Here is a 21903-nt window from a genome sequence, read left to right as displayed (position 1 = left end):
ACAATTTTGACAGAATTATGCCCCTTTTTAACTTAGAAATTTTGGTTAATGTTTTTTGTAAAGTCAAATATCTCAATGATTGCTTGAGATATTCAATTGAAACTTACAATACTTATTTATAGTAACAAGGTACATCAGATTGACAAGTTGGATAACTCTGCCTACAATATTGACAGAATTACGCCCCTTTTTAACTTAGAAATTTTGGTTAAAGTTTTTTGTAAAGTCAAATATCTCAATTATTGCTTGAGATATTCAATTGAAACTTACAATACTTATTTATAGTGACAAGGTACATCAGATTGACAAGTTGGATAACACTGCCTACAATATTGACAGAATTATGCCCCTTTGGAACTTAGAAATTTGGTTAAAGTTTTTTTTGTAAAGTCAAATATCTCAATGATTGCTTGAAATTTAAAATACTTTTTTATAGTAACAATGTACATCTGTTTGCAAAATTGCATAACTCTGCCTAAAATATTTGCAGAATTATTTGCCCCTTTGAAACTTAGAAATTTTGGTTAAAGATTAAAGTCTTCAAAGATATTTACTTGAAACTTTACACATGCACTTAGGGTCATAATTGGAGGGTCATGATTGTATGTCACTGACCAAGTTCCATAACTCTATCTTGCATTAAGGCTGATTCATATCCCCTTTTCTACTTAGTCTTTTTGGTTAATGTTTTACATGCAAGTTTTACATATCTCAATAACTATTAAAGATATTTATTTAAAACTTCACATATGCATTTAGGGTCATAATTGTAGGTCACTGACAAAGATCCATAATTCTATCTTGCATTTAGGCTGATTTTTCTCCCCTTTTTCAACTTAGAAATTCGTGGTAAAGTTTTGCTTGTAAGCTGTTATCTCAATAACTACTGAAGGGTTGTGTGCCTTTTTTGGGACAATTTTATGCATTCATAATAATAAAGCAGTGATTTACTTGATAAAACATCTTAATAACAAGCCTTTGTACCTTTTCTGTCAAATTTATTTATTCATAGGTAATTAGTATTATTATACTCAATAAAACACCCTTGTGACATTACTGTATAATTAGACTCTCTCTTAGGCCTATAACATGAATTTATAAAAAAAAATTAGCCCTTTTGTGAACTTAAAAAATTTAACATTATCAAGGCTCTTTTACTATCAAGCACTTAGAATAGTCGAGCGTGCTGTCCTACCGACAGCTCTTGTTTGTAGATGGCCTTATGTATCTGTCGTGAATAAAATATTAGAAAAAAATGTTACTTTGCTTGTTCTCTTTGCTGAAATAAGTATTATGTTTGTATGATTTTCGCTCACTCTTAGCTTGATTTTTTTTTGTAAAATCGAACTATTTTAGTTTGACGGGTGCAATAAACATACCCTTTTGTATTTGTACAATATCTTGTGTCCACGTTCGATTTTGTCATTGTTTATTATTCACACTTCATATTTATACACATACAGTATTAAAATTGTTATCATTGCACGTTTATTAACATGTATATACCGATACATGATAATTACGACGAAACACATAATCAGTCGTCTGCATGTTAACCGGAAGTAATGTTATATCAACAAATCTTAAAATGTTGTCTGTTTGTGTAGGTTAATTTTGAAAAGAAGTATCTTAATTAAAACGCAGAATTAAAAAGCATCAAGGCGAGAATGATGACACCGCAGAAATAAGATACGCAGAAATTTAAAACCCCTTATTTTAACAAAAATCGCAGAATATTAAGCCCGCAGATATAAGTTCTTATACGGTATATCATTCAAGTCTTATTGCACATGTTTATAATTGTTTTCTCCTATGATATTAATACTAAGTTGTTCTAAGCATTGAACTGATAAGCAGTTAAATGAATTATAAATTTAAGATATAAGATAATAAGTTTGTTTGTGTCAAAAAAAGATAACACAAAATAAGTTTCTTGTTTTTATATTCAGAGAAGTATTAGACCACAAGTTGTGACAACATTTGAGTTACCCAGCTGTGTGAACATGTGGACAGTGACAGGATCAAAGACAAGTGGTGACAAAGACGATGATGAGAAACAAGAGATACAGGACAGCCATGCCTTCCTGATACTTAGTCGACTGGACTCTAGTATGGTAAGTTCCTGATACTAAGTCGACCGGACTCTAGTATGGTAAGTTCCTGATACTGAGTCTACCTGACTCTAGTATGGTTTATATCTTTTCAGGGACTTAAGCTTCTTTCATTACACCCCCAAAACAAAGTGGTGGGGTATACCTATCCATCTAGCTAACTACAGGTACTACTCAGGTGTCTGAAAGGTTTTCCTCCACCAGTAAAGCTGGAAAGATGTCATATGACCTTTACCATGTTGATATGACTTAAAACCTAACAAAAGAAAATTAATTGTTTGAAGAGGTAGTCACTATGTAGTCATTTTCACAAATTAGCTATTATGATTTAAGTCTTATTGCACGTGTATATAATTGTTTTCTCCTATGTCATTAACACTAAGTTGTTTTAAGCAGTGAACTGATAAGCAGTTCAATGAAATATAAATTTGTTGATGTCAAAGTAAGATAACACAATCTGAGTTCCTTGTTTTTGTATTCAGAGAAGTATTCGACCACAAGTTGTGACAACGTTTGAGTTACCCAGCTGTGTGAACATGTGGACAGTGACAGGATCAAAGACAAGTGGTGACAAAGACGATGATGAGAAACAAGAGATACAGGATGGTACTAAGTCGACCGGACTCTAGTATGGTAAGTTCCTGATACTAAGTCGACCGGACTCTAATATGGTAAGTTCCTGATACTAAGTCGACCGGACTCTAGTATGGTAAGTTCCTGATACTAAGTCGACCGGACTCTAGTAATGGTAAGTTCCTGATACTAAGTCGACCGGACTCTAGTATGGTAAGTTCCTGATACTAAGTCGACCAGACTCTAGTATGGTAAGTTCCTGATACTAAGTCGACCAGACTCTAGTATGGTAAGTTCCTGATACTAAGTCGACCAGACTCTAGTATGGTAAGTTCCTGATACTAAGTCGACCAGACTCTAGTATGGTAAGTTCCTGATACTAAGTCGACCAGACTCTAGTATGGACCAGACTCTAGTATGGTAAGTTCCTGATACTAAGTCGACCAGACTCTAGTATGGTAAGTTCCTGATACTAAGTTGACCGGACTCTAGTATGGTAAGTTACTGATACTAAGTCAACCGGACTCTAGTATGGTATGTTAATAATAATAACTGGTTTTAGGGCATTTTCTTAAATATCTTTATCACCCCTATACGACAGAACTATAGATTCATAAGCTATCAGTGGTCATTGTTGTGTTTGTTTTATACAAATTAATTTTAATTGTGTGTTTAGTTTGTGTCGGAAGCTATAAGCTTATGGAAACACTCTTGAATCTGTTTCTGGAACCAGCTAGTACTAAGTAATAAATAAGTTTCTTGCTAACAGAAACAACGGCTTAACCCTGACTTGGTCCGAACACATGCAATCCATAGATTACTTATCCGACATGTTTGTGTTTGTTTGTAACAAATTATTCGTCAAAATAAGGCTGTTCTTTTTTCCTTCTTTTTGACTTATTTATTTGGCTTGAGTGTAAGGAGAGTTGTGGTTATATATTAATATTTTTATTTTATATTTAAGCCATTTGTGGCAAGTTTTGAAGAGAACATTGTTCAGATGCAGTTGCATCTTTCATTACAAATGAAAAAAGTTGTGAGATTTTATAAAAAAATTCATGTAACAGTAAAGCAATTAATTATGACAATTCAAAATGAAACCTTTAGAAATTGATTTAAGAAAGTATCAATATTTTCTTTACTCGTATGGTTTACAGATTTTACAGACTGGTCAGGAGATTCAAGAATTAGATCACAGTGGATTTAGTACCCAGACTGCCACTATATATGCTGGTAATGTTGGGGAAGGCAGATATATTCTACAGGTGTCCTCAGGTGGCATCAGGTTACTGGATGGAGGTAAGGAGACGATTCTTGTGTAATTATTTGTTAATCAAGACTGATGGGGTTTATCCAACTAACCCTTGTATTGCTCTTGATATATAATTGGGGTGGGGGCGGTGTCTGTGGCTTAGTGGTTAAGCTTGTTGACTTTTTAACCACTTGCCTCTTACTGCTCTAGGTCAGATTCGAATTCTTTAATATTAGTAAGCTATCCAGCTATCTTATGGAACATCGGTAGTTCTACTCGGGTGCACGTTTTTGTCTGAAATAATGCACAGAAGGGGCACATAAGGTCTTGGTTCTAACCCCACCTGTAAAGCCAGAATGTTGCCATATGAACTATACTGTACTGTAAAACCCAACTAAAAACAACAAACAAAACAAACTTATTTAAAACTTATTTGGTTCAAGTTTTACCTTTTTAATCACTGAAGGAATTTTCTTGACACCTAACACTGTGACATGTCTAATGTATTTTTAATGCAGGTCACTTTTTGAAATTTTTGAACTTTAGCAGAGATTTTGTATAAATATTATGTCCCTTTTAAACTTAAAATATTCCTTTTTATGTTTTGTATGCAGTTTCTTTTTCTATGTTCTCTTAAGATATGCACTTGAATTTGCAAAAACGCATGCAGCATTTTAATTGTAGTTTTTTGTTCACCAAAACCAATAATTCTAACACAGATGTTTATTTAATTAACTATTCTTAAACATTCATGCAATATGTGAATAATTATTGTATAGTGCCGATGTGGCCAAGTGATTAATATGTCAGCTTGGCAATCTAAGGATGGCCAGCTGTGTGGGTTTAAACCCTGTCAGGGCCAGCCATTATTTCCTTAAGCTAGAAACTTTACACTCATTTCTTAGTACTGGTTGACTCAAGGTATAGATCTGAGAGTGTGTTTATAAGGTTATAACTTACTACACAGTCAAATTAAAATAAAGTTTGTATAGACTATTGTAGTGTGTTGCTTGGTTATAAATTAATTATTATAATTGGTTTATACATGCTCTTTTCTACAATTTTACAGTACAACAACTGGCAGCACATTCCCCAATTGAGATGGGTACCCCCTATAGAACAATGTACTGTAGCTGATCCCTATATTTTGATAATGAGTGATGAGGGAACCATCATGATGTTAACATTGAAACAAGAAAGTGACTGGTGCCGCGGCTTGTTCTTACCAAGCCTCTCATTTCAAATGTAGGTACTATATTGTTTTTAGCTCACCTGACCACGAAGTGGTCAAGGTGAGGGTATAGTGATGGGGCTATGTCCCCGGCGTCCGTCTTTGTGCGTCGTGCGTCGTCAACAATTTGGGTTGTTAACAAGTCTAGCAGTCACAGTTTTGATTGGATCATCATCAAACTTTGTCAGAATGTTTGTCTCAATGAAAATACAGATCAAGTTCGACGATGGGTTATCTAACCTTAGTATTTGCTCCTTTTGAGTATAGTTAAAAAAAGTAGAGAAAACAGTATGTTGTCAGCATAGACTCTGGGTCAAGTTAATAATTATAATTGCTCTCAGTAAGTATTATTATTTCATTTTAAAAAATGGTTTCTTGGGATCAAATGACCTTTTTACTATACTCACTTGCAACCAGTGAACACTGTTACCTATAAAACAACAAACAAAAGACACGAAAAAAATGGCTGAAGAAGAAGAAGATAAATAAAGCACACCAAAACACATTTTCATTTGTTTCAATAAGTTAACTAATGACTTTGCAATTAGAATTTTACTAGGGAAATATGCATTACAATAAAACATATGTACTATTTCAGAAACCTCAAGTGACCACTCTCTGTGCATATAAAGATGAGAGTGGAATGTTTACTACATCAGCTGTTGAAGTAGAAGAAGAAACAATAACAACAGAACAGAAAATAAACATGAATACTTCACTAGAAAAAGTCTTCAGTATGGAAAACAGGTAAATACATGTATTACATGCTTTCAGTGGAATGTGAAATCAGTTTTTTTTATAACAATATATGACAATTTGTATATAAGTTGTACTCAATGTATTTTTTCGATCTGATCAAGTACGGTACGACCCAAGCAGAAAATAGTTACTAACTCCATGTTTGAATATGTATTGTAATCATAGTGAGTACACAAAATAAGAATAAAATGTCATATCTTTTCTTAAAGAAGCAAAGAAAATGTTCAAAATGTAAGGATTTTATTAGTACTGTTTGTTAAAACCTTTAACACGGTTATTAAAGCGCCATTTAAATGGTTAGTTGTTTTTTCTTAGCGTGACACCCCTAAATAAATAAAACAGCAGGGACGCGGAGAGAAAACAGACTTATAAGCCAGGGCGCGGGCAAAGTTAAATAAACTAAAAAACTTCTCCCTGCGTCCCTGCTAATTAGTGTATTTTGAATGCCAAGCGCCAAGCGAAAAGTTGAGAAATAACAAATTAAAATGGCAATGGGCACGGAGCGAAAAACACGTTAATTAGTCTACCATTTTATTTCTTAAATCTCGCTCAGCAGGGAAAAGTTTTATTTATTAAACTTTGCCCCGCGCCCCACTAATAAGCTTGTTTTTCGCTATGCGCCTCGCCATTTTAACTTGTTTATTCTCTACTTTTCGCATGACGGGGTTGCAGGGTGAAACAGGAATGGCACAAAGCAGCCATCATAAAAATGTCCTATCTTGTCATAGAGAAGTAAAGTAATGTTTAAATTTGAATTGCCGAAAATTTACTTCGAATAATCAATGGGTTCGAATAATCCAAATCCAAATATAGTGGTAGACGACAACTATTCAACTGTAACGCCAACCATAGCAAAAGTACAGTTAACAACACACTTTTGTTTCAATTAATCAATCAAGAAAAATAAATAAACAACATAACATGCATAAAAAATTTAATTTTATTGGTAAAGAAGACATAAATACTTGCATTTTATTCCTCATATACATGAAAATTATCATGTCATCTTCAAGCATTAACTATAACAACATCTGACACGGTGCAGAATTTTAATCATAGATAAGATAGACATGTATTCACAATTAGGATATTTTGTGCTTAAAATTATGTATATAGTAAAATCTAAAGAAATATTCTTCTTAACAAAAAATAGCTAGAGCTTAGATATTAAGCATGAATCATCTTGTGTCTTTCAGGTTTGTTTCAATAAAAGCCCTGGGGTCAAATTTGGCCCTGCCACAGGGAGTCATGGATTTTCTTCCTTTGTATATTGTTACAAGTTAAACTAACAGAGAAGATAATGCAGCAACAAATCTACAATTTTTGATTAAAGAAAAACATTTATTTACAATAATAAAGAATACACAGAATAACAGAATCCAAACTTATATATTACTATGTTAGCAGTACAATAGCACACAATCAGTATATCAATATCACACAATAGTATAAATTAGCACACACACCTCGAAGTACAAACATTCATATACATTTATATTCTATCAGTGAACAATCTAGAATACTAAACAAGAGAAAGAATATTTCAGAATAAACATGAAAACAATTTTCTTGAAAGAAGATGAATGAAAATGAAAAATTATATAAACATCAAATAAACAATATTATTAAAAATGATAGTGGCATGAGTAGGTATCGAACACACGACATCAAGATTATCAGTCTTGATTTTCCATTAATGCATATAGTAAAAACAAAAAAAATCCTCTTTAAAAAAAAAAAAAAAATCCAAATTAACAATTTTCTGACTCAGGTGAGCGATTAAGGGCCATCATGGCCCTTTTGTTGAATTACCTATAGGTTGATAAAAACATGATTAGAGCGATTTATGGCCATCATGGCCCTCTTGTTGAATTACCTATAGGTTGATAAAAACATGATTATGACAATGTTTGCACTTGTATGTATAAATAAAACATAAAGTGCAGCTATTGCAACAAAACTTAACAAACCGAGAGTATTTTAAAAGCTTATTCTTTGAATGTTTAATGTTTTTCATAAAAAACAATCAGCAAAAACCACATACAACAAGTTCCATAACCTGCACGAGCAAATGTTATTGCATAGGCCTGTTTTACATATATAACATGATTTTAAAATATCAACACACATATTTAAACTAGAGAATTTAAAGTTTATTTAACATTAAAGTCATTCTGTTTGATAAAAAAAATAAAAATGAATTTCACCAAAAAAGATTTATGTCAAATGTTCAATCTGATGTCCGTTTTGTGCTACTACGATATCATTGAGTCTTTTTTCAATAACGTTAACACTCGTTGCATGTGAATTTTTCCTTGTTTCTCAGCGAATGGCTGACTTTAGCTGCTCAAGGGTGTCTGGTTTTGGATTGTAAACAGTTTCTTCTAAGTATCCCCATAGGAAGAAATTTTACGGACTTAGATCAGATGAGTGTGGAGGCCAAACAGTGTCTGATTTAAAAGAGATAAAATTTCTGCAAAATGTTTCTTTCAACCATTCCAACACATGTTCCGCAGTGTATTGTGCCGCTCCATCTTTTTCTGAGACCGATATTGTCTTAATTTCAACACCTTTCTTCGTAAGGTTGGAAGAAATTTGGTCTTCGAAGAAGGGAAAGATATTGCTCAACTATTTATTGTTTTGGTTTAAAACTTTCGATTAAAAATAGAATGGTCGATAATGTGTCGTTTTGCGTAGGATAATTTTGATATGTGAATACATATTTTCTTTTATTTAATCAATTAGGTCAGTTTTGTACAATACATATACTTAAAAAACCATACTATAGGTTTATTGATTTAAATGGCTTTCAAAATACCTGTACATTTTATATTATGGCTTGGTCACTGTCATCAGTAAAATAATTACATGTATAATCTTTGTAATGAGATTGTGATAGTCTCAGTGTTATAATTGAATCAAAGGAATCAATTCACTATAGGCTCGGTGAATTCATGTCTTTGTTTTGACGAGGGCATCTCCATATTATGTTCTTTGTTTGAATATTATTGCATCAACTTTCTAACCATTTACAACATTTTGTATCTTTTCAATATCTCTTTTTATTAATTCTTTTTGAAGATTTCTTTTAGAAGATATAGTATCTTTAAGCCTATTTTGTATTCTTTGATTTGACTTGACTCTCCTACAACAATAAGTGTAGAATTCTGCTTGTTGAAAAGTACTGCTAGCACAGGTGATGACTCTGCTAATTTAAGTGTTTTTTGCTGTGTCCCATGTGATGATTTCAGAGACATTTCTCCATTCTTGTTTCCAAATATCAAGTTCTGTGCGGACAGCATACATAGATACATGTACTCATATCTTACACCATAATATAATAAGCCACAGCCTTTTTTTGTTGGCTTTTGTTTCATATCTGTCTTACTAAATGTATATATGTCAGTATCTGCATCAATTATTTCAAAAGTATCCTGCGCGACAAGTATCGTTCTGGCTACAACCTGTCGACTTTTCGCTTCCTCATTTGTGTATATATTGACAAACATTCACTCTTTTTTTAATGGTACAATACATGATATTTGTTGGTGTCATGTATTAGTTAAGGGAAGGGTTTTTTCTTTTCAGGCTATTTCACATTCAAGCCTACAACAAACATTCATCATGTATTTCTCTGTAGGGTCTACCCATCAATCTTGGTGCCTTTTTCCTTCTTCTTAGGAAATGCTGATTCCTAAAGTCATGTTTTTCATCAATTGGTTACAACTGAACCAGGTTTCTTTACTAGTAGACGGCAACCTATGTGGTTTTGTAACACACATCATTCTCGGTGTCATTGTAATCTTATATTATTCTGTTTCACTCTAAATTATCTCCCAGTCGTTTAATGTTCTTGAATTTTTGCTATTTCTGAGATTACGACAGTAATGTCAGGCGAGGTTGACAATATTCATTTACGACTGCACTTTGTTACTGTCAGTTGGTGATGTATAGATGCACAGCGTTTGATTTGATTGTAGATGAATAAGGATTCCTTTTGTTTCCTTCAACACTTCCCCAATGTCTGTGATATGTTCAGGTATGACTTCATGCTATTTTGGTAAAAAAAAGAGAAGTCGCAGCATTGTCAGATCTCTCAGCAATTTTTCTGGCAATCCTCAAGGTTGCCTGGTAGTTCTCTTTGAAATGATGTTCTCCACTTCATTCACTGTCCATTCCTGTTAATGTGATTTAAGCTCTTTTCATCTGATATAACTGAGTCTAGTTCTTTGGATGAGTTTGACTGCATTTCTTGTATTGATGAGCTTTTGGATATTCTCTAGATGGATTAGCTAGAACTCTTATCTCTTGTAATTAACCACAATTCATATGCACTCAATATTACCAAGATGTGGCTTCTTTCGCTCTATCATATCTTTTAAGTTTTGATTTCGATATATTTTTTCCCTGTGTAGGCCAGAATTTCTATGCAGTCTTCTCCGGAAGATTTTAGATTGAATCATAAATGTTTATCTTCGAGTTATGCATGCCGCAGTAATTTACTTATTAGATCATAACATGTTTTATATGCTCACTCCTTGTATATAGGTTATTGCAGCCAAACATGATAATTCTATTCTGGCCCAATTTCTGTCTTTGGTTCATGAATCCGAAGGTATTATGAATGAGAAAAGGTCATAGGATATTTGCGTACAACTGAATTCCACTGAAAGTATAGGGCAGAGACTGCTACATGCTACATCATCCGGATTATCATTTGTATTACTTCGCCTAAACATATTTTTTCGCTCATTTTTTTGCTAACGAAAATAAGTCAAAAGCACATTATTGGGATCATGCCTGATGTAGTTTTTCGAATGTAAATGGTTGGTCGAGTTAAATTATACATTGTGATAAATGTTTTATGTTCAATAGTTAAATGATTGTAGGATAGATAGACTAAAGAGAAGTAAATTAGCAAGTCTACAACAGGCAACATCTCATACCGAGTCCATTGTGAAGTTGATCCAGTAAAATGTCAGTATCTAGATGCTAAAAATATAGCACGTATCTAGTGTATGAGTAAAGCGTTTTATTGGTAGAAATTTGTTGTTTATCATGCGGTGCTTAATTCTTGCTAAGTAGTTGATGTAATGGCACATATAACATCGTAATGGATTAGCTGGTGGAATCTTGCATCTATTGTACTCTTCTTAATATCGAGTAAGTTTGATTTCTTGGAAACACTCTGGCTCTTAACTGAGTGCATTGTCTAGCCTTCTGCCGCAGCTAACCAGATTCATGGGTATGCTCTCTGATCTTGTGACAGTGATTAAGGACATTGACAGATTATTTCTGTTCTTCAACACTGACTTGGGTACAACAACGTTTTAGTTAACACATATAGGTACAATTAGATCAGACTGGACTTGACCTTTACAAGGCGTTAACATCTCAGGTAAATTATATATTTTGTAGCTGAATAGGTAACTGTACAAAAGGTAACTGTACATTTTTTATGTCATTAATTTTATTCTGTAGGGGCTTAAGGGCTATGTGTTTTGCTGTTGTGCTAAAGAAGATTAGGGAGATACATAAGTATGATGCCATTGTTGTTTTGACTCCTATCTGGTCGAGTGTCGATGTCTGCACTTACCAATTAGGTAGTGGGTGTATAACAGAGTAAAACAGAGAACAAAAGAGTTATTCTGTAATAGTAGGAAGGTCCTCACGAAGTCCGTCTGTTGTCTGTCTGTGGGTACTCACCAACTATGGTGGATATTTCTCATGCAAAATGTGTACATGTTGTCAGATTTTTTTCGGCTGCTTGGAAAGTGATATTTTTGCTCGTCAGAGTTGTGGCTCCTTTAATTATTATAGGCCTGGCACACTAAAGTTGTATAGGGGGGTATACTGCGGAATCAGTTTGCGGGGCATTCCGGCTCGTCCCGTTTCGGTTTTACTTCTTTGTCCACCCACTGAATTAATTTTTACCCAACAGTTCATATTGGGCATGAGTTGGTCACTGATGTAGTAGATGACACTCTATTCATGTTGATGGGTCACTGGTTCACTAGCAAGGTATAGGGAGCTTGACAAGAAAGCTGTCCGTCTATAACTAAGATTTCTCTAACCCACAGTTTTCCATTATTTCGCAGGAGGTCTCTGTCATAATTAGAAAATGATTCCTAGTGGCCCGATTTTGTAGTCATTGGTCAAGAGTGATCGGGTTAAGGGTGGTAAGCTAGAATAAAGGCTTGTCGCCAACTAATTTAGATGTTGTTTGAGATCCACCGTCTTCTTAGTTTTATTGGCAGGATATAGTTCAGGTGAGCACTTTTCTTGTATTACTTTTTATTATTCTTTTTCACTGACTCGTAAAGGTCAAACTTGTCTATCTATGTGTCCTTTGTAAATAGGTCTTTGTCTGTCGCTATCTCCGCCTATAGATTTACCTTTACATCTTTCAGTTAAGGTGTTTAATATTTGGGCATGGAGTGTTGATGGTCTATTTTTATCGCATTGATGGTATCGCGACCCCTGCGACGATTTTTCAATAGTGTGCTTTGCGGTAATCAGTCAATAGGACACTATCGCGCTTATATGTTGACAGAGTGTGTGCTCTATTACTTTGTGAGTGAGTGCAGATAAATATGGCTATTTAATTGGAGTTCGTATGGTTTAGACTGGTAGACATGACTTTGGCTTTGCTTAAATTTGGGAACGTCACTCAGGAATACCTTATCTAAGTCAATGCTTAGAAGGGTCAGAAGAGCCGGTTGGGTTTGGGACTTTCTGAGTTAGACCACTAAAAAATACACTTCCAATCGCCCTGATCGTAGTATATGTAGACTTGAGCTAGATATCCTATTCAAACATCATGAAGACCTAATGATCTTTCTCATCGAAGATTATAAATCAGTTGAGAAGTGCAGCACTTATGAAATATAAATTTGGTTTGATTGAAAAGAAAAATCAATGCAAAAATCGGGGATTCTTGTGTGCAAATGTTTAAATGAGAATTGTCGTCTCTGGTATTGCCTATGTGTACAAAGAGAGAAAAATTTTATAAGACTGATCTGATGTTTCATTAACAAAGGCATCACAGATTGGTTCATCCTAGGAACTTGTCCATAGCAGGTTTGGTTGGCCAAGTTGTTGATTATTATGTGTTGGAGCTTTTTTTATTTGAAATTGTAACAGGAGACTTTTCAATGAATATTACAGTCCATTTTCACGTAATTACTCTGTGCAGTATTGTGTGGTTAAGTGATAAAACATTTTCTAGACATCTCTATTGAAAGATTAATTTTTGATCTTCAAACATCTTTGGTCCGTATATTGCCCCACCGTTTTGTGGGTGTTCTTTGTCTAGCATGCGTCTCTAATTAAGAGCATCAGGATCGTTAATACTGTTGTTAGTGATATTATTTAAGAATCTGCTGTTTGTTTTAATCAATGAATATTTATCAAGACAGGAATTATGCAACTTCTGATTGTTTTATAAATTTGGTAACATACACCTGCAGCAAATGTTCATGGGCATCGGTCTTTTGCTATTCTCTTCAATAGGTTTGTCCTAACAGACTTCCACATTTCCACTGATCTTTTCTCTGGACTTGATCTTGTGTCATCCCTGGCAGCTCATTAAACTACTGTGAGTCTCCACTTATCTGATTGGTTTAGAATGTCTGCGAAACTTGTTGTGGTCATGGTTAACTCCTGAACAACATATGTCTTGTAAGGTACGTACTGAGCAATAGGTTTTGATGCTGGTTTATGTTGTTGTCCGTTTTGCTTCTAGTTAGTCATATGGGGAATCAGTTGTGTTTGTTAACTCTCGGGCCCAGTAATTTATAGGTGTTGTTCCTCTTTTCCTCTGCCTATCATTCTCTTGACCTGTAGTCGTTGCGTACTAAATTACATTGAATGGTGTATAAACATAATATCTTATAGATTTAACTCATTGTCCCACTCTTAATTGATTTAAAGCGGACCACCCTGTGACTCAATCCTTGTCAAGTGCACTTTGCGATAAGGTTGCTATATATCATGTAGTTCAACAATGAATGTGAAATCACCTGTGTCAAATACCATTCTAATAATGTAGGAGTGGCAGGCAAAACGTTTTGGGATCTATTATTCTATTGGCATTATACTTATCTCCATGATTAATCTTAATGCCAGTTTAATGTTTTCTCTTGTGCACATTGTTCAGTTTATTACTACATGTTGTTTTAGGTACCTGAAGTGTGTATGAAAAACAACTACAAATGTTGACTGTATAATCTCAAAAATCAAGGGCGATCCTAAAATTCGTGGACTCACAGCTGCTTATCATCTAGATAAAAGGTATTATTAAAGCCAAAATCATATGATATATTCTTAGGTTTCTTTAGTATAATTGAAGTTATATTGTCGTAAACACAATTCTCATGTATATATTATATGTAAGATTGTACTCAATAGGAATTGTAAGAATTGTCTCGCGACCAGCTCATATGACTATATAGACAAATTGAAAATCGCGCTCGCTAGCTTGCGATCTGTCACTAGAACGACTGTTAGTGGCTTATCTTAGTAGAGAGTATTTTAATGTATTGTTTATCTGGTTTTGTTTGTTGCCTTTGATATTCGTTTTTTTTAAGTACTTTTCTCTGATTGTTACACTAACGCCTCTATCAACATTTTTCATAGACGGTCGGGAACGCCAGGAGCTCTCGTCATTGTTCAAATCTCGGCATATCCGTATCTTCTTTGGCTAAGTGGTGATATAGACCACTCGTGTGATGCTTTTCTCTATTCAACTCGGGTTAGCCCTAGTATGGTAATAACTGTTATTCCAATCTCATTTTGTCTTATACAACACTGGAAACAATAGGTCGAGGTCTACATCAGGCCGAATAGATGAGAGGCGAATATAATGGCCATGAATAGACGGTGGAGCTATGAGCTGCATTCATAATTCAACGAACAATGAAGACATGGATTCACGATCTCTGTACGGTTTGCATAACAACCTTCACTGATCATCTGTTTTGTCTCGTGCGGTCGCTTTCCAAGATTTGTACACGAGACTGTATAAATCTCGCCGCAAAGTTTTGTCTGAGTTCGTCAAGACGATCCATGTTTTGTAAAGTCTGTTTTTATGCAGCCTGTCTCTTTTATGATTATAGCACGGAGTTCGTTATATATACTCTATATCTTGCATATGTCTTTTCTTAATTTTGGTGATAGTATATGTCTGTATTTTATTACAAAGAGGATTTTTTTTCTTCTCATAATACAACGTTATTTGCAATTAGATGTTTCCTGCGATTAATTATTTCTGTTTATTGATCTCAGTATTTACACATGTGTTTATTGATGCATGTAGATGAAAGACGATTAGCATTTTGATCGAGATGAACCAAGTAGCTGCGCCGCTGATTTTGATACTTAATTGGTTTTTATTACTGCATTGTCATATATAGGACTCACTATCAAATATTAAAGCATTATTTATTTGTGGGTTTATTATAGTTATATTTTGGTTATTCAGGATTTTTTTATTAATAAATAGGCATTGGGATTATTTTCAATATTTCTTCACTTCAAGAGTTATCCCTCGAGGTAGAATTCGTTACGTCACACGTTGAGTGTGATGATACACATATTGTCCTGAGAGTATTATGTGATCACCTCTCTAGATAAGGTGTTATTTAGTTAACATAATATAGATACAAAGATGATGATTCTATAGTATATCGGAAGATTAGTTTATAACTGTAAACTGTTATGATCAGTTAGAACTTGTATCAGTTCGTATGTTATTCGTGTTGAGGGCGAATAAATTTATCTATTTAGATGTTGGATATCAGATGATCATTGAGCTAATACTTAATAAGTTGATGTATGTATCTCTTTTACGTAAGCTGGTTAAGTTGCAAATAATTAATATATGATGGAGTGTCGCTGATTATACTGTGTTAGCTCTCTGTTCGTAGCAACTAAATGTTATTCCTTAATTTTATCTTTCATACATTTAGAGGATTGTTGATTGAGTTGTGTCTTATGTGTTATTTATGTGATGTTTTAAATCTTAGACATATGTCTGTTGGATGAAGAAAACTTTAGTGTAGTTGATTTACCGTTTAACTGTGAGGCGAATCTAAATTTTTTGCTACACTACGAGGTGGAGCTGTTTATATTGAGTGGATTGATGTACATGTATGTTTTAGGAGATGTCTGGTTAACACATGGTGATAGTTGAGCATCAGTCTGAATATGGGATTAAATTTTGATGAATGCTATTAATATCGCTCTTAGATTACTAGAGGAAAATGGTATTATTTATAGATTCTACTCACGCTCCCACACTCCATTTATATTAATATGAACCATGTACGTATCATGGTTAGTTTCCCAGTGCAATCTTCAATATTGGGACGGCTTTTATAGCCGGGTCCTACTTTATTCACTAATGCTCAAAATAGAAATATCTTAAACACATGCTTGTACTTATCAGAACTCAAAGATTGGATGATCGTACCAGAACTGTTTGATGGATTGCACTTATCTCTTAGGTAGTTCCATCGTTTTATCACGATTGCTCATATAATTTGATTGGTTCCACTTTTAGAGGCTCTCTCTATAAACTCTAAATAAGAAATATTCTTTGAACATCATTTCTCTACTGATATTAGCTACTCAAACTTTGCTTTCTTGTTTAGCTCTTTTTTGTGGTTAGGTCACTTTTATCATAGGGTTTTTGCTCATTATTATTTGCATTGGGCTCTGGTTGTGTATGGAGCCAGCTTATAGCTTAGAGAATAGAAGTTATCTTTTATTACGTTCTTTTCGTTGCTTATACAGAAACGTATGGATTGTTGATGATTATGCGAGAGGTGTTTGTCTTTGTAGCATTCAGTAGGTAGTCGTTTTACAAGGTTGTTGTTTTCGCAGGCCTCTTGGTAGAGGTGGCGTGAAATCTAAGGTTATAAGGATATAACCATTTGTATCATCTATCTATAGCAATATTGATGGTGATTGATTCATACAAACTGGTTGGTGCTGTGAGCATTCTTAGGGTTATTAGCGTCCTTTATCACGTTGCTTCTATATAATTCTGCATTGGCGCCCGTTTAAGCGACGCTAATTGCCGGCTCATGAGCCATTTCTTCAAATTATAGTTTTCAAATATCTCTGATGCAGATTAGACAGTCCAGTTATGTTTTAAAACTCCTGCTTGAGCTATTGGGCGGTAAGTATGAATATATGATAGTGTTGGGAGAAAATAAATGTTTTTTTGTATGACACCCTTTTCTGACAAAGAGTGGGCGTATCGGGTTGTTTGTCTAATGTTGCCGTCTCGTCTCTTACTGTCGGTCGCTTCATCTGTCTGTTCGGCTGTCGGTGATTAGACATGTTTACGCTGATATCTGAGAAGTATCTAGTCAACAAAATCTTCATTATTTCACATAGTGAATTGGTTCATTTTGAACTTATGTAGGGATTGACCCGTTGGTGTTTGTGGGGTGACTAGGTTGAAGAGGTCAGGTTCAGGGGGGTTAGTGTCCAAGACATGGTGTTCGTCCGCTTGCTGATTATTTTTTTAACAGTTATTTGTCTGCGAAGTCTCACTATGCAGATATGTTAGTGTGGTTTTGTATTTGCCGCTATAACTGATCGAGATGACCTGCTTAGTGATATTTTGGTGTCTACTAGGTGAGTATAGGTGCAGTTGCTGTCGCAAGGCGGCTCTAATCTTGTCACAATATGTTTGCTTCGCGCGATTTCTTGTTAAAAGTATGCTAAAGACTTCATATTTCACATAGTGTTTGATGGACATTTAAGTAATAGTCTGTACCCGTGATTTTGATTATCTGAGGTTTCACTCACTTGGTTCAATATGTACCAAGTTCTCTGACTAGTCTTATATGTGTCATTGAATGTAAGCTATAGTCACTGAGATCTAATTTCTTTTGATAAATGCTAATTTCATTCGGTCGTATACAGTATTGTCAATTTATTCTACAAATTTGCATATATATCATCATCATACTATTATTAGAATCGTATTTCTCTATGGATTGTGGTGGGGGTACACTCGAGTCAGTCAGTCCTAACAGGGGTCTGAGAGATTGATCAAATGGTTTAGCTGTATTTTATCTTTGGCATAACTATTCTATTGCAACAATCCTTCGATATTTGCACATAGTTATGGTATTACTAGTAAAATAATACTCCGCTTAATTGATTTTGGCTCATCTAGGTCAGAATCAGGTTTACTAGTGGCCTTATTAATGTCGAAATTGTTGTTTTCCAGAAATAATATCAATATGAAAAGTAAATGTTTCTACTATAGTTCTTTCATATACTTTTCCCATCATTATTGATATTTAAAATTGGTAGATGACCCTCTATTTGCAAATTAGTATTGGCGGAGTCTTTCAGGCGTTAATAGTGGGTTTAAAAGGTCAAGGTCATGAGTCCTGTGGATAGTAATTATGATATTTTCAGAGAGTCTATCTATTTGTTTGTGTGTCTCTACATATATCATTCCCTATGAGTTCTATCTCTATAGTTCGGAATATTGAAATTGGTAGTAATCTTAGTTTAATTTTGATGTCTCGCTATTTTGTATTTTTGTGGGTCACTAGTTTCATTATGCTGCTTAACCTGTTCAGAAGACTTATTAGGAGATTGGAAAGTTAAACTGTTTCAGCTCATCTTTAGATTAAAGGATAAATTGATCAAACTGTTCGTCATATGCAAAAAGGTGACAATTGATATACTATGAGAGTTATCCAGTTCATAGCTATTGGGGGTCATAGAGTCAAAGTCACAGGTCTACAGGTGGGGTTTCGCATATTATCTTGAACAAGTAACGTGAACCTCATGTTGGGGTAGTAGGTCAAGGTAACTTTCACAGGGTTCTTGATATGTCAGTTTGGTTTTGCCGCTTATTATTTTGAAAACTATTTATCACACAAAGTCTCCATGTATTTGTAGTATTGATTGGTAATTCCTATTAGATGACCCCTATGGATTTTGGGTCACTAGTTCAAAGTTCTAGGTCACAGGGGCCTTAAATATCTCATTATCTTGAAAACTATTTATCACAGTCTTCACGACATTATTGTCTTCACGACATTATTGTTGTGCTTGTGGTATTTAAGTTCTATCTATTCGGCATCTTTCTTGTTGGGTGGTTCCAGTATTCCTCATTTGAATACTGTTGAATCACCCTTAGGATATGAGGCCTGCTTTTTAAATTTGTCTTTTGACGTTATTTCTGTGATATGCAGGCTTCATAACCTCAGATCCCCTTTTCAAAATTACATTTTATTTAGTTCCCTCCCATTGTTTTCTCGTTTAGGGCACACCGATATTTTTTACTTGGGACTCATATGCCGCTTTTCATGGGATGGCACAAACGTGTCACATTGAAGGTTCCATGATACACCGCCCATATGAACACATCTGCGGATGTTTCAAAATTCTAAATTTCACCAGTCATGTAAATGGTTGAATCTGCTTAAGCCGGTGCTAGGGGGCGTGGACGGTGTTTTTTGCCACTTTACAGTACTGTCCATGAACAGGCTCAAGTCAAACCGAATGCCTGCAAACATTTTCAATTTTGCTCGCGGTTGGGCTTTCTTTAGGATTTCTTATTTCTCTATTTCATTATTTTCTTTTTCTCCATAATTGAACACTTTCATGTTACCCTTTTATGCAAAGTTTCTGTAAGCAAAAAATTACTAATTATGTGTGTCAAGGGCTAGAAAGGGGGGGGGGGCATATTGTGTCTTCAACATTCTTGTTTTTGTTTTTTTTTTTATAGAAAAGACCATCTTTACTTGGCCTATTCTTTTCTTCTTATGTTGAAAATTCTGGTTGCTATGGCAACAAATAGACTGAAAATATGGCAAATTTTACACATAAACTGGATCCAGTGTTAACGCAAAAAGTACTGAAAATATTTTTATGAAACTTGTAATATGGGTAGATGGCAGTCTGGAGATTATGCACGTCTTTCTTTTTTTCTTCTTATGTTGAAAATTCTGGTTGCTATGGCAACAAATAGACTGAAAATATGGCAAATTTACACATAAACTGGATCCAGTGTTAACGCAAAAAAGTAATAGAAATATTTTTATGAAACTTGTAATTGGGTAGATGGCAGTCTGGAGATTATGCACGTCTTTTTCTTTTCTTCCAATGTTGAAAAACTCTGGTTGCTATGGCAACACATAGACTGAAAATATGGCAAATTTTACACATAAACTGGATCCAGTGATAACTCAAAAAAGTACTGGAAATATTTTTTATGAAATTGAACATATGGGTAGATGGCAGTCTTGAGATTATGCATGTCTTATCTGTTCTTCCTATTTTGAAAAAAAGTATTGGTTGCCTTGGCAACAAATAGGCTTAAAACATGGCAAATATAACAATATTTGTGATTAGTCAAAAAGAGCTAAAATTTTTTTATGAAATTGCATCTTTATTCAAGAGTTATCTCCTCTTTAGAATTTTTGCTTTTTAAAACATGTTATATTTTGGGTAAAATGAGATGTTTGAAATATTAACTTTAGAGTGTCCTTCTGTCTGTCTGTTCATAAAAACTTTTTCCTGTGATCACGTTTAAAGAACTTTTCCAACAAATTTACTTAAAATAGAGAAAAATTGAAACATAAGTGAATGGCCAATGGCCCTTCAGAATGTTGATGGGGTTCTAACCGGTAGGGGACTTATGGATTGCTTGCAATACTATGATAATTGCTTGTTTTTTCATTTTTTTTTTTGTTGAATTGGATTTAAACTTGGAGAAAGCGCATTTCAATAAATTTTAGGACAGACTGTTGAACCTGAGTTTCATGTGAATAATTGAATTTTGGCATCAGTTGAGCTGTTTTTGATATTTTTGAAACCATTGCACATACTTTCTTGTTTTTGATATACAGAGACTTGAAATTTGGAATGATGTACAGAGACTTGAAATTTGGACCAGGAATGTAATTTTGATGCGAATTGAATTAAGATATCAACTGACAACTTTTGATATTATTATTTGATATTGTTTGACATATTAGTTTGTCGTTTTTAGCTCATCTGTCACAAAGTGACAGGGTGAGATTTTGTGATCGCTTTTCGTCCGGCGTCCGTCCGTCCGCCGTCCGTCCGTTCGTCCGTAAACTTTTACTTTAAATGACATCTCCTCATAAACCACTAAGCCAATTTCATCCAAACTTCACAGGAATGTTCCTTTGGTGGTCACCTTTAAAAATTGTTCAAAGAATTTAATTCCATGCAGAACTCTGGTTGCCATGGCAACCGAAAGAAAAAACTTTAAATATCTTCTTTTAAAAAAACCATAAGAGCTAGAGCTTAGACATTTGGCATGAAACATCTTCTAGTGAGTGTCTACCAAGTTTGTTCAAATAAAAGCCCTGGGGTCAAAATTGGCCCCGCCCCGGGGGGTCATTGATTTTCCCTATATGCATATAGTAAAAACTTAAAATATCTTCTTTTAAAGAACCCAAAGAGCTAGAGCTAAGATATTTAGCATGAAACATGTTCTAATAGGTGTCTATCAAGTTTGTTCAAATAAAAGCCCTGGGGTCAAAATTGGCCCCGCCCCGGGGGGTCATTGATTTTCCCCTTTATGCATATAGTAAAAACTTAAAAAATCTTCTTTTAAAGAACTCAAAGAGCTATGGCTAAGATATTTAGCATCAAACATGTTCTAATAGGTGTCTACCAAGTTTGTTCAAATAAAAGCCCTGGGGGTCAAAATTGGCCCTGCCCCAGGGGGTCATTGATTTTCCCTATATGCATATAGTAAAAAGTTTAAAAATCTTCTTTTAAAGAACCAAAAGAGTTAGAGCTAAGATATTTAGCATGTAACATGTTCTAATAAGTGTCTACCAAGTTTGTTCAAATAAAAGCCCTGGAGTCAAAATTAGCCCCGCCCCGGGGGTCATTGATTTTCCCTATATGCATATAGTAAAAACTTTAAAAATCTTCTTTTAAAGAACCAAAAGAGTTAGAGC

General features: G+C 34.4%; 1 protein-coding gene across 1 annotated transcript in view; it reads left to right on the top strand.

Moving 5' to 3' along the window:
- Positions 1 to 5154: 5154 nt before the first annotated feature.
- The window catches only part of LOC132742542 (cleavage and polyadenylation specificity factor subunit 1-like), a 34782-nt gene continuing 18033 nt past the window's right edge, over positions 5155 to 21903 (top strand). The window contains exons 1-2 of the mRNA XM_060730976.1: positions 5155 to 5181; positions 5766 to 5914. Coding sequence (XP_060586959.1) covers positions 5811 to 5914 — 104 coding nt within the window. The 5' untranslated portion in view covers positions 5155 to 5181; positions 5766 to 5810. The remainder of the gene's footprint in view (positions 5182 to 5765; positions 5915 to 21903) is intronic.

The sequence above is a fragment of the Ruditapes philippinarum genome, unplaced genomic scaffold (genome assembly GCF_026571515.1).
Source record: "Ruditapes philippinarum isolate M1 unplaced genomic scaffold, ASM2657151v2 ctg7228_1_1_1_1, whole genome shotgun sequence".
NCBI classification, from domain to species: domain Eukaryota; kingdom Metazoa; phylum Mollusca; class Bivalvia; order Venerida; family Veneridae; genus Ruditapes; species Ruditapes philippinarum.
The sequence above is the reverse complement of the archived record's forward strand: the minus strand, read 5'-3'. Positions and strand labels throughout refer to the sequence as shown.